We start from the raw sequence: 13,247 nt of genomic DNA on the forward strand, positions 1-13,247 counted from the left end.
TTAACTCTAGAGCTTATGGGATTGGATGTTCAGTTATCATCTATCATCCATCCATCCATTAACACATATTTGTTATTGCTACTCCTAAATTATATGCAGTATTGTTATGAAACTTTACACACACACACACATTCATTCCTTTGTCTTGTTGCTCCAAAATGAAAATGGTGCTGCATGAACATCCAGTTTGGCCACTGCATGATCAGCAAAGTAGCAGTCTTGAAAATTTTGCTATTCCTTCTGAGTAGAAATCATATCAATCTTGGGTTTCTCACAAATGGTACTGATTGGACTACCAGTATGGCTTCCACAACGGCCGTCCTGAATAGAAAGTCATATTGACATGAGCTTTTCACCAGAAGACTTCGTAGTATGTCTAGTTGGTGCTAAATGTACATGGTGCATCTGATGTCCAATATGGCCACCACAGAAGCCATCTTGAAATCTTGTCACTACTCTTTCTGAATGGATGGTCATGTCAGCATGGGGTTTTTGTTGATCCTACAGCAGCCAGGTTGAAAATCTTACTTATTGCTGCTTTTCCTAAACAAAAGGTTGTACTGACATAGGGTTTTCACCAAAAGACTTCTTATGATGTCTAGTTCATCCTAAATCATGCCACTTGCACATTCAATATGACTGCCTTATTGGCCATCTTGAAAATCTTATTGCTTCTCCTCCTCAGTGGATGGTCTTATCAACATATGGTTTTTATTGATAGACTTCTTATGATATCTACATGGTCCTAAATCAGACAGGTACTGTTCAGACATCTAATATGGCTGCCACAGTGGCCATCTTGAAAATCTTGTTATTGCTACTTCTTATCAGTGAAAATAGTGCCAATCTGACCTACTATTTAGCTACCACAGTTGCCATTGTAAAAACCTTATAGTTTATTTCTCCTAGATGACTGGTCATATCAACATTGTACTTTTGCCAAAAGACTGATTATGATGTCTTGTTGGTCCTAAATGTCCTAAATGTAAATGGTGCCAATCTTTTATCCAATATGGCCACCATGGCAGCTGTCTTGAAAATGTTATCATTACTCCTCCAAAATGGAAAGACTACCAGCATAAGGTTTCATCATAAGACCTCTTGTCTTGTTGGTCCTAAATAAAACTGACCATCTTGGACTGCCACAATGGCCTTATTGAAAATTTTGTTGTCACTACTCCCCTGAACGGATGGTGATATTGGCATGGAGTTTTCACCAAAATATTTTGAATGATATAGACTAGGTTGTAAATGAAAATGGTACCAGTCTGACATCGTATTTGTCCATCACAGCAGCAGATTTGAAAATTGTATTATTGCTCAAGAATATTATAGATGGTTTCAACACTCAGCAGTTGAAAGGAAGAAAAATTCGTCTTTTCTTGCATTTATGAAATTTTGTCTATTTGAAGGAATCTTGTTTTAGAATTATTGCACTTTTAGCTAAATGTTTATGTTAAAGTTTTACTTTGAGTATATTTTTCTTAGATAGTGATATTACTTTCTTGAAAAATCAAATGTCCAGAATGGTTTGATTTTGTTCACATCTGCAGATGCCACTAAGATAGCATTGAAATCAATACGAATTTAGATTGATCATTGACCTTTTACATGTCTTGGCTTTGAAATGATGTATGTTGCCAACTTTCCTCACTAAATTTCCATGGAGAGGAAATACATTACAACTATCCTTGCACTGTTATCCACTGACAAGTATTTCTTAAATAATTTACATAACTTAGTAAATCAGTATTTCCTGCAATAAAATAGTATATCCAACTGCTTATGAATTGCCCATTCTTTTTCAGCTGGTTTTTCCAGGAACAGAGCTGTGATGCAAAGTAGTGGGAAATACTTGTGCTTCCTGGATGCGGTAAGCATAGCTGAGACAACATATTTGGCGCCAAAACTTCTTTGAATATGAAAAGAAGATCAACCTCAAACTAAAAATTGGACTGTTTCTGTTTACAGAATGTCAGATTTGTGGATTTTTTTGTTTAATGGCCAGAGTGTGGGATGAGGAGGGCCTGCATAATGAGTCTTGTAGTGGTCTGGGCACAATATATCAGTGTATCAGCTGCTGTCTTGCAGATTTCTTTAGCTTCTCATTTTGACAAGACAGGAATAACATGGAAAAGAATTACACAAATATACAGAGTACATGTATTCAGATTTCAGATTGATCGCAAAATATTATTGATGTAGATACCTTGGGGGAAAGGAATTAGTTGTTCACATCAAATGGTTTATGTAAAGTATGTCTGGAGGATATCCACTAAACCCAGTTGACATCCATTCAATCTAATGGAACTCTTTCAAATATTTTACTGCAGCTAAAGTGGGTTTTACGGCAACCCTTGTTGTTTTTGTTGCATCTGACCCATGAGTCCAACACACAACACCACTCCCTTGGTAACTTGTACCCTGATAACTCGCGAACCTGCTTATAACGCAGGGTCAGGCACGGATCTCATTTTTTAAACCAGAAAATACCCCCAAAATTTATCCCTATTTGTTGAATTTGGAGAAAATCGCAATCAAAATTGGTAACGAAAACTTTGATATATTGCTCGTTTTATCATCAGAAATGGTAGATAGGACTGGAAATTTCAATTAACACTATGAAGTATCAAATTTAAAAATAGGTCATACAATTTTTTACATTTTCTTTCCAAATGACATTCCTAGTACACTACAATTAACGAGATGTAAGGAAATTTCAATCAGTGAAAATGTCACTTACGCCAAGTGGAGGCAGTACTTTAATAAATAATAAAAATTAAATAACTTTTTTACCAATTGAAATTTTAGTTTCTTGTAAGTGTATTCGTCATAAATGCAATGTGTCCTCTTGTAATTAAACATAAAATGTGTCAATCTACTGTAACAGCTATATCTGCAAGCATTTCTCTCAGAACCTAATTAAGTGCCAACTGTGTTTTGATAACTGACTTGCCAAAGTATTTGTTGTGTTGTTGCACTGAATTAAAAGCTGGGCTTCTTTGTATTATCACGTTAATTAAGTCTTTTGAATAAAAAAAAAGGAGTTGGAATAAAAGAAAAGTTAAAAGGCACAAAAATCATACAAACTTAAAATCTAGCAGCTCCAGTCGTATGTCGGGTGAACTCACTTCATTTGATCAGTCAAATACTGTTATAAATGTCAGTATGTATGTAACATAAACTACCTTAAATTAACCGACTCTTTCATAACTGAGCAAAGATAGCAAGGCTGCCAAGTGAAATGAAAACTTCGTAAAATAAAGAGCTTGATTTTACAGATACGGACCATTGTGGGCAAGCGAGTTTCAGAGAATTCTTGAACTGACACTTAGAGATATCCTCAAGGATGATAAGAAGTTTCATTTTTTTTTCAATGAAATCACAACATCATTATTATACTAATTAAACAATACAAAATTGAGTTTTGACGTAGACGATTGTGTCACGAAAAAAATGTTGCGTGTTTTTGAAAAAAAGGAATTTTGTTTGGTGGTGTATCAACAGTTAATCTAGTTCCCTGCTCTATGGACTCTTGATTTGGTAGGATACTATTAAAACTATTAAACACCTACAGGAACCAGACTCATCAAGAAAACAAAAGGCAGTGACATAATACACAGATTTTTGCATACACATGATGGTTGTTGAAACCAGCAGGAATGATCTTTCACATGTTGAACATTTTGAAAATAAATGTTATTTAAACAGAATAACGAACAACTTCATTAGAAAAGGCATGTTATTCAAATTTATTATCGACGTGATTGTAAAATGACATATTTTGTTTCATGTATTAACATTTTTTTAAGGCTCTGTCATTTATTCAATTTTCTAGGAAAGAGATCATGCTTGTCGTGAACTGCTGAACAGAATTTAAGAGAATTTGTTACTGTTACTTTCTGTTAGATTTTATCCAATTCTGTTTGCATTTTAATTTTAAAGTTGTTTAATTTCTTTTTATAGTAATGTCCACCATACTTGATGATGGTCATTTTAAATAACAGATCAGCATGATTTTTGCCAGATGGAATGGTCTTCATTCACAGAGGCTTTCTGCCAAATCTGGTCAAATTTTATTAAATACTTTTTTCTAACTCAGCAGAACATTAGGCCATGTGATCTCATGGTCCATCTGTGATATCATAGTCCATCTGTGATCTCGTGGTCCATCTGTGATCTCATGGTCCATCTGTGATCTCGTGGTCCATCTGTGATCTCATGGCCCATCTGTGATCTCGTGGTCCATCTGTGATCTCGTGGTCCATCTGTGATCTCATGGTCCATCTGTGATCTCATGTTCCATCTGTGATCTCATGGTCCATCTGTGATCACATGGTCCATCTGTTATCTCATATTCTATCTGTGATCTCATGGTCCATCAGTGATCTCATGGTTCATTTGCTGTCATTTATGCATGCATTGTGTATCCTCTCTCTCAGCATTTTCATCTTTTCCAACACTGCTTAACAGACTTAAACCAAATTTCATATGTGTGTATGTCTCTCAAGTTCAACAAAAGATGCCAATACACCATCAGCTATAGCCACCATTATGAAAAGTAGAAAAACCATTTAAACAAATTTGACACAAAGTATTCTTGCATTAAGGTTTTAAATTTTGTACAAATGATACCAATTTGCCATTCGATTTGACCATGGTTACCAAAAATAGAAAACTCTTTATATGACATTTTCTCAGTACTTTAATGATGGTAAATCTTGGGATTATTTTTTGTGTCCAAAGACATAAATGCACATAAAATGATAACATTTATTAAACAAAAATTGCCAAGAGGAAATTGGCAAGATTGTGATCTGTCATAAAGCGGTGATGAGATCTTGTTCAAATAGCATATCAGTAAACTCTTATAAACTCCTATGATTTTTTTTAGTTATTTATTCTGCATGTGCATATTTTCTGATTTCTCTAACATGAAATAAAATAAAGTGGCCGAGTGGTCTAAAGCGCTGTCCGTCACGGATCACTGCCATCTCACCTCTGTCTGCGTGAGTTCGAGTCCAAGGCTCGGCAAATGTGGATATGTGAGAAAGCTTGCCGGTAGCTTCTCGTGGGTCGGTGGTTCTTTCCGGGGTTTTCCCGGTTCTTCCTCCACCATTAATACTGGCCGCCATGTATAGCCTATCTTGTGCTGAAAAATGGCGTTAAACCCTATAACAACAACAACAACAACAACTTACACAGTGCATATCAGGCTTAGTATCACTTATATCTTTATTTATTTAAAAAAATTTAGATGCATATTTTGCTTATGGGGCCATCCATTTAGTACATATACAAAAATCTGGCAAACCTTGACCCCCACCCCCGTACACATGCATAGTTTTTTACACACACCCTACCTGTGTATGTACGCTTGATGCACCCCACCCCACCCAAATTCCATAGAACGACCTATATTTAATCCACTCAGAAACCATGAAGGATTAATAATATTAAAGTGTTTAATAAAACAGATAGTCCATCGACACTGAATGTCTGGCTGCATCAGAGAAATAAGCTGTGTGACTTTAAACAGTTTGTCTAGCATCCACTAAAATTCAAATGCCAACTGAACAGTCAAACAGGTTATGTATTAGAGAAATTATTATCAAGGTTTCCCTCCATACGCAAGCGGATGCATTTGGATTACCTCCCCTCCCCTTCATGCTTACATACTAAATGGACCACCCCTTATTAATTGTTTTTACCGAATCTCATTCATCCAGATCACATTTTACATCCACAGGTGTTTATTTACTTTGCTTGACGTGCTCAAGATTTATGCTTTTCAGTGACATAAGCAAACCTACAAAGTCATATAATCTTTATGAAAAGACTCATGTTTAATGAATATTTATAAAGATATTAAGTATGCTCACATAACTGTCATAAATTGATTAAACTACATCAAGAACATGGCACTTTGACAGTATCAGAGATGGTTGCGAACACTGAACAATAAAAAACAAAGCAATGGTCTTTAATTTTTGGAAAGTCTTTTTGAGCAGTAGAGCATCAGGACTTTTGAGGGACCCTTGTTTGTAATTACTCCAAAATTTGAAGGTGGATCACCATTGTTTGTATTGATTTAAAAGATCTTTATTCAAGAATGCTTTCTGTCATAAAATTTTGTGGAGCAGTTTTTTGTTGAGTCTTCCTTGTTAGAAGCTCAACACGATGATCACTTTGGCATTCATGTGCATTTCAGTACATCGGTCTGTATGTCCATATGTCTTTTCACACCTCAACTAAGATCATTATTCAACTTGTTTTTTAGATTACTGTAAGTCACCTAAATAACTAGACCCTCCAATTTTACAGACATTGTATTTTTTGAATTTGTAATAATTCTAAATAGGATCAAATACTTCCATACACCAAGCAGGTTTTTTTTTATACAGCTGGAATGTAGACTTAGGAATGTTTTACCAGTACTCAAGAACTAGTGATTGAGTAGTCAGCCATTTAGCTATTAAACTGCTTTTGATTACCCTGAGTATGATGTGGATTAACTGATGGTGTTGTCAGTAGACAGCAATAAAAACCGCTGACATGACCCACAACTGACATGACCCACAACTCATGATCAAGCAGATCCCTAAACACTGAGCACTGCACTGCAATATAAAAATTTTTCTGTTATTTTATCCTGGAATATAGCCTTGTAGATTTGTTAAGCCTTGTATTTTAATGTGCTATTTGTTTGCATTTGAATTCGATAATAAAAGTTGAAAGTGCATGACTTGTTTATCAGTGACATTGGTACCGGAGATACCTGTGCCCATGCATCCTGTCATTGGAATAGTCACATGACACTGATAAAAAAAAATTCAAAATCTCTTTATGAAGAAATTGTCAAGAAATAATTCATTTTCAATAAACACTTTTACATCTCAGCTGTCATAAAAAAGTTTTGTAATTTTTTAAAATAAAAAGTGCTTTTAGATCAGATTGTCCATCACCACAGCAGACTGATCAAAATTCGGTCATGGTGACCTTGACCATCAAACAAGGCTGCAGTTTATGCATATATGTTTTGTAAACACAATTTTTATCCAAACAGAATACTAGCATCTTTTAACTAACGGGTCACAAAAGTCAAAACTGAGTTCCTATTCTCATCATAACCTTATACTGGTATGATAGATTACTGTGACCTACATTCTGCAGACTGTAACGATCTGTTTTCTCCACAGGATGATGTGATGTGCAATAACAGAGTGGCTCAGCAGCTTGCAGCAGCAAAGTCCCAACCAAACAGTGTAAGATGAGCTCTTTGGTACATACATATACAATGGGTAGGCATTCAGCAAAGTCAGAATCAAACAGTGTAAGATGAGCTCTTTGATACATACATATACAATGGGTAGGCATTCAGCAAAGTCCCAGGCAAACAGTGTAAGATGAGCTCTTTGATACATACATATACAATGGGTAGGTTGTTGTTGTTGTTGTAGGGTTTAACGCCATTTTTCAGCACACGATAGGCTATACATGGCAGCCAGTATTAATGGTGGAGGAAGAACCCGGGAAAACCCCAGAAAGAACCACCAACCCACGAGAAGCTACTGGCAAGCTTTCTCACATACCCACATTGGCTGATTCCGAGACTCGAACCCACGCAGACAGAGGTGAGATGGCAGTGATCTGTAATGGAGAGCGCTTTAGACCACTCGGCTTCTTGGGGCCCCTACAATGGGTAGGCATTCAGACCATAATCACATCCTGATTACATATTCTCAAACTAAATATGAGTCCAGTTCTAACTCTAACTCACATGCAATCACTTCCATGTATTCTTTTGGTGATTACAAGTAGGTAATAATAATAATAAACTTTATTTTATGAATGTCACCCAGTTTTATTCCTTGGGGACATCGGTTGGAAAAAGCTTCATAAATGTATTATATATAGAACATGTACTTGACAGAAATGGCAACATAAAGCAAAATTTAACAAAAATCTTGAATTCAACAACTTTAATATATTAATATTATCTTATTCTGCACACACACACACAATTAGAAAAATATTGAAGACACAGATCTACACAATCTATAAAATGTTCACAAATTATAGTGATGCCAGAATTTGCTTGTAATGTTTGAATAATTTAGTTTTGAGATTATATATACATTTCTCTTACACCTATATTTATGGGACTTCATTACACAAAATAGCACCATTAGAGTAAGTAAGTGATGTTTGATGTTTTCTCTGTGTGTGTTAGACCATGTTTTTATCCAGTCAGCATTTGTAATTGATTGCAGTTGAACTTCTTGTGATCATTTTGATTTGAAAATATACCTTGAAAAATACTGCAATTTTTTAAATTTTGTATGTTAATATTGATTTGGTAAGGGTTAATCAACCTTGTCAACCTTTGTATTTAACAGAGTTCTAACTGTTTACTTTCTATTAATAGCCAACATTATTTTAGCTGCTCTTCTCAGCAGTTTCTTTGTTAAACATGTCAATATTAGATTATTTGTAGTTCTCTAATTCATACAAAAGTAATTCAAGTTGGTTATTAAAGCATAATTCACATTACCAAATTTTTGTATGTAACATTGTAGCCTCTATATGAAATAAATTCTTAAGCTAATTGCACAACATGTATAATAAACTTCCAATATACTGACTAGATACTTTTAAATGTCAAAACCTTTAGTAAGTCAAATTACTAGGAACTTGCAGCTCAGTTTTTGATTCCCACTGTTGGTAGTCTTTGTTTATGTGCAGTCAAGGTTGCCATAATGTTTGTGGATGACTGAAAGAAATAGTGCCATCCACTGTAGATCTGTGTTTAAATTTTTACAAATAAATTTTGGTTAGTGATAATTTATATGTGCCATTTGCTATTTAGTTGCCATTTGCTATATAGTTGCCATTTGCTATTTAGTTGGCATTTCAGATATCATTCTGATTCATGTCATATATTCAAGTTGATGATCACATGGATAGTGTTGAAGCAATGGGGGGAAAATCAGAATTGTGGCAAAAGGTTTGATATACATGAAATTGTCTTAATGTAAAAAAAAAAATCTGAACAATAATTGGAAAAAAAATCCTTGTGTAAGAATTTAATTTGAGGCATTTGAGGAATAATTTGCTATTTATTTGATGATTTATGACAACTAGACATAGCAATCACTTTGGCAGAATCAACAGTTCATAAGGGTCATGGTTAAATTTTGCATTTCCTTTTCATAAGCCATATGATAGATTCTCATACTGTTCATGAATCATGATGAAGATAAGCCATTTCATTCTGTGACATGCTCACTTGCTTTGTTAATCTTGGAGACAAGGTCATACTTTCAGAAGATTTGCATGAAAGTAATGGTTAAAATATGGTGATTTGCTTATATTTCCTTAATCCTTTGATAGTTTGTTTTCATACTTGGGATGAATTATTAGGACACTGAGGTCATTCATTCTGCAAAACAATCGGTCACCCCATATACCCTGGGTCTACGTCAGTCATAACATATTTGTATTAATTTTTGGGTTGAATTCATTTCTTTTGTTTATCACTTTATCTCATGCAAGCCTCTACTCCATTCGCATGGAAGCACCTTTGGGCACCTATACCCGATTCACATAAAAGCGCCTTTTGATGCCTCTACACCATTCTCATGGATGCCCAATGTAAACAGCAGCCATTTTGAGTGGGTTTTCGTAGTGCCACCTTCGGTGAAACCCTCTATTAGATACTACATTCATTGGTGTGAATGACCATTATGTCATATCACATGGTCACTGTTTATGCTCTGGGTGAAATCTGCTATTTAAAGTAACTGGGTCATATTATCCACTCTCCAAATAGGAGTTTGCAGATTTCGTTCAGTATTTACTTGAATTTTTATGATTAGAATCACAACTATGAAAGCTTCAATAATTTAGGTAAAGGCTCTGATATTGATGTAGGCAGCAATTAGTTTTATAAAATATCAAATTCAGCTGATTTAGTGATGTAGTCACGCGGCTTCACTGACTTGATGGTGAATGAGTTCTCTCGAGATTTTAAAGCACATAAAAAATTCTTCTGTTAAAAATAATTAAACAGCTATAATGATTGGATTTTACTCTTAAATCTTTCGATACATATGTGTACGAAAATGTAAAATGGTTAAAATTGCTGTTAAACGTAACATATACTACGCTGATTAACAGTTAACAGGCAGGCCTATGTGTATGGAGTTGAATAGGTAACAGGTGTTTTATTTATAGTGCACTGCACTGGGTAACTTTGCTATATGTATATCGAAGGGCTAAAAAGCCATACACTCTGTTAGGTAAAGGGTTATATTTCCAAAACTGCTGATGGATTGTGTTCATACTTTACATGAATCATCATGAAACTATAGCTTGTTCTCAATTGGACAACATTACTTTTGTAGGTAATGTGCATTGATTCGTTTTGGGACCTACCTCAAAACATACTTTTGAAGTCTCCAAAACCCCTAACACTGTCTGGGAATATGGCAGATATGATTAATACAGTATATAAAATGTCTTGCCAACAATGCAATTTTGTAAACCCGAGAATTCCGACACAAGAGTATAATACTTTCTTTTCAGTTGGGAGATATTCTAACCAGCATTTTACATTGTAAGGCAGGTTGTTAATAGAGCACATTCATTTAAAACAAACATTATGTTAATTGAATGTGTAATCATGTAAAATTATCACAAACAACACTGAATAATCTCCATTCACTTGGAGACAAAACAGAAAACTGGATGTTAAATTGGGTCTGTTTGTCTATTTATGTCTTTCTATCTGTCTGTCTGTCCAGCCATCTGCCCATGCCACCATCATTTCTGTACAGTAACTCTCTTAATTATTTCTTAATTATTTTTCTTTTCAACCAGATTTGGTGTACAGCTTGATATTGACCTAGTTTGATTGCCATTGTTCTACATTATCATTTAGTGAAGTTATAATATGTCATCGCCAGGGGTGGATGTGGGAGATAAGCACCCACTTTCCTTGGAAATCTCCCAATGGCTTGTGTCTGATAGAGCCTCTGACAACCAAATCCAGCTTCAGGCCTTCACAAGTGGCGGAACATGTTTAAACTGACTGGAGAAGGGATGACAGGCGAATTTCTGGCGCCTCAAAACTAGATGCTTCGGGCAGATGGGGCTCGTTAACCTTGCGTGGTCGCCCATCTAGGAGAAGGTAAACTCCGATTTCAAACCTTCGCTGCCTTGCAACTATACCCTCTCATGGGAAAGGCTAAGGGAGTAAACCCCAACAGAAAATCTGGAGACGGAGTTCCTAAGGCAACTTGGCATTGCTTTCAGTGTCATCTCGGCAACTCCTGTGATGCAGCTGGTACCATGACATATAGGCTTGTCCTTTCCCTTGAATCCACCAGCTGTGTGGAGAGGGGGATCAACTGCATGGGCAACAATTGATTCTCCATATCACCCTGCCCAGGCTTGAGCTGTGGAGAGGACACTCCAGCTTCGCTCCGCAGCGTCGACACAACACGGGAAGCAGCAGTCTACTGGTTATAAGGAAGAAGCAACCAACACCAGATGCAACCTTCAAGTGCAGCAAGGACTGCCACTGCCGTGTTGGACTACATAGCCACAGCAGATGCTGCACAACCACCAACCAGGACATCTCTTATGGGCGCACTTCCATCATCTCTCAAGACTAACGGATGCCATCAACAATATGATTTTTAGACCCATCCACTTTATATCCTACATGATAACTTCCTTCATTATTCTTGCATTGCAACCAGTTTGGTATTTAGCTTGATAGTGGTGAGATCTTGACTGAGTTTGATTTACAGTGACGTTATAGTCAGCATTTTGCATCATTGTTTATTTGAGTTAAGGCCTGTTTGGTCAAACACACCAACTTTTATTTCAGCAGATTAGTTCCTTGAAATTATTTTTGTGTTTCAACCTAATATGGGATGCAACTTGATACTGATGAGATCAGGGGAAGTTGATTATCAGCTGTGGCCTAGTGGATTTATAGCCCCTGATTTTCAGAATTGCTCACATTTGTTTCTGAAAAACAACTTCCTATATTATTTTTGAATTTCTAGCAGGGTCAAATTGGTCTTAAATAAAATAGAATTGAACTGACATCTTGTTATATCTACTCCTCCTGAAGAGATGGTCATATCAAAATGTGGATTTCAATAAAAGACTTCTTATGATGTCATGTTGGTCCTAAATGAAAATGGTGCCAATCTGACATGTAGTATGGCCATAATGGTGACTTTCTTCAAATTCTAGTTATTACTCATTAATACCACAGCTGGTTTCATGACTCACCAGTTAAAAAGAAGAATGGTCTTATCTAGATTGCTGGAAATTCTATTTGCCCAGAAGAGTGTCAGTCCCTTCAGGGGATTCTTGTCAAAGTTAAAACCCCTGGTTGTCAGATACATTCACTTTCATCTTGCCCTAGGACACACCAGAGTAGCCAGTCCAAGCTGATCCAATGGTAGGATTCAGACCTGGACCTTTTATACCTGCTACTGAGGCAGTGTGCCTCTGTTTTCATTTATGCATAATGACGATTAATTATCAACAAATTTCAAATCATATTTGGTATGGCAGTTGATATTGATGAGGCCTTGCGTAAGGTCAATTGTCAGCATTCTACATCACAGCAGAGTTACTTCCCCTGATTATCACACCCACCAACTTTTGTTTCTGGATGATAACCTCATTATTGCATTTCAAACAAATTTAGTATGCACTAGATATTAATGAGACCTTGGCTAAGATTGATTGTTAGTGTTGCTGAGTTACATGTCCATCATACAACGTGTCTTCAGACCGAGATATGGCCTGTGATTGCCAGATTCATCCACTCTTATCAACATTATCTTCGTGATACCATAGCTGAGTTAGTTTTTTCAGCATTTGTTCTGCATCACATTTGGAATAGTTAAAGGTTGATGCTTCTGATTCTTGGACTCACTCACTTTTATTTTGACAATATAATTCTCTTAATTATTATGGGATTTCAAGAAAGTTGAATACACATCTCTAAATTATCATTGCAATTTGGCTATCGGTTTGCCACATCATGAGTTATTTCCTTGGATTGTTAGACCCATCTGCTTTTGCTTCAGTGGAGAGCTCTCTTGATCTTGTTTTTATTTCAAGCAAATTTGCATGCAGCTTTATTTTGGATTCCTGACTAGAGTTTGGTTGTCTGCTTTCTCCGTCATCATTAGTGTCCCATCATCACCTACCCTTTT

The 13,247-nt window shown here is 36.0% G+C and overlaps 1 protein-coding gene across 3 annotated transcripts in view; it reads left to right on the forward strand.

Annotated features, from left to right (window-relative positions):
* The window catches only part of LOC149803583 (queuosine-tRNA galactosyltransferase-like), a 58,535-nt gene that overhangs the window by 26,911 nt on the left and 18,377 nt on the right, over nucleotides 1-13,247 (forward strand). For 2 of the 3 annotated variants that reach the window (XM_089953328.1, XM_089953330.1), the window contains exons 4-5: nucleotides 1,809-1,873; nucleotides 7,200-7,265. In XM_089953328.1, coding sequence (XP_089809454.1) covers nucleotides 1,809-1,873; nucleotides 7,200-7,265 — 131 coding nt within the window. The remainder of the gene's footprint in view (nucleotides 1-1,808; nucleotides 1,874-7,199; nucleotides 7,266-13,247) is intronic. The other variant, XM_089953331.1, reaches the window with a different exon arrangement.

Source organism: Sinohyriopsis cumingii, chromosome 3, assembly GCF_028554795.1.
Source record: "Sinohyriopsis cumingii isolate HCF-2022 chromosome 3, ASM2855479v2, whole genome shotgun sequence".
Lineage (NCBI taxonomy): Eukaryota > Metazoa > Mollusca > Bivalvia > Unionida > Unionidae > Sinohyriopsis > Sinohyriopsis cumingii.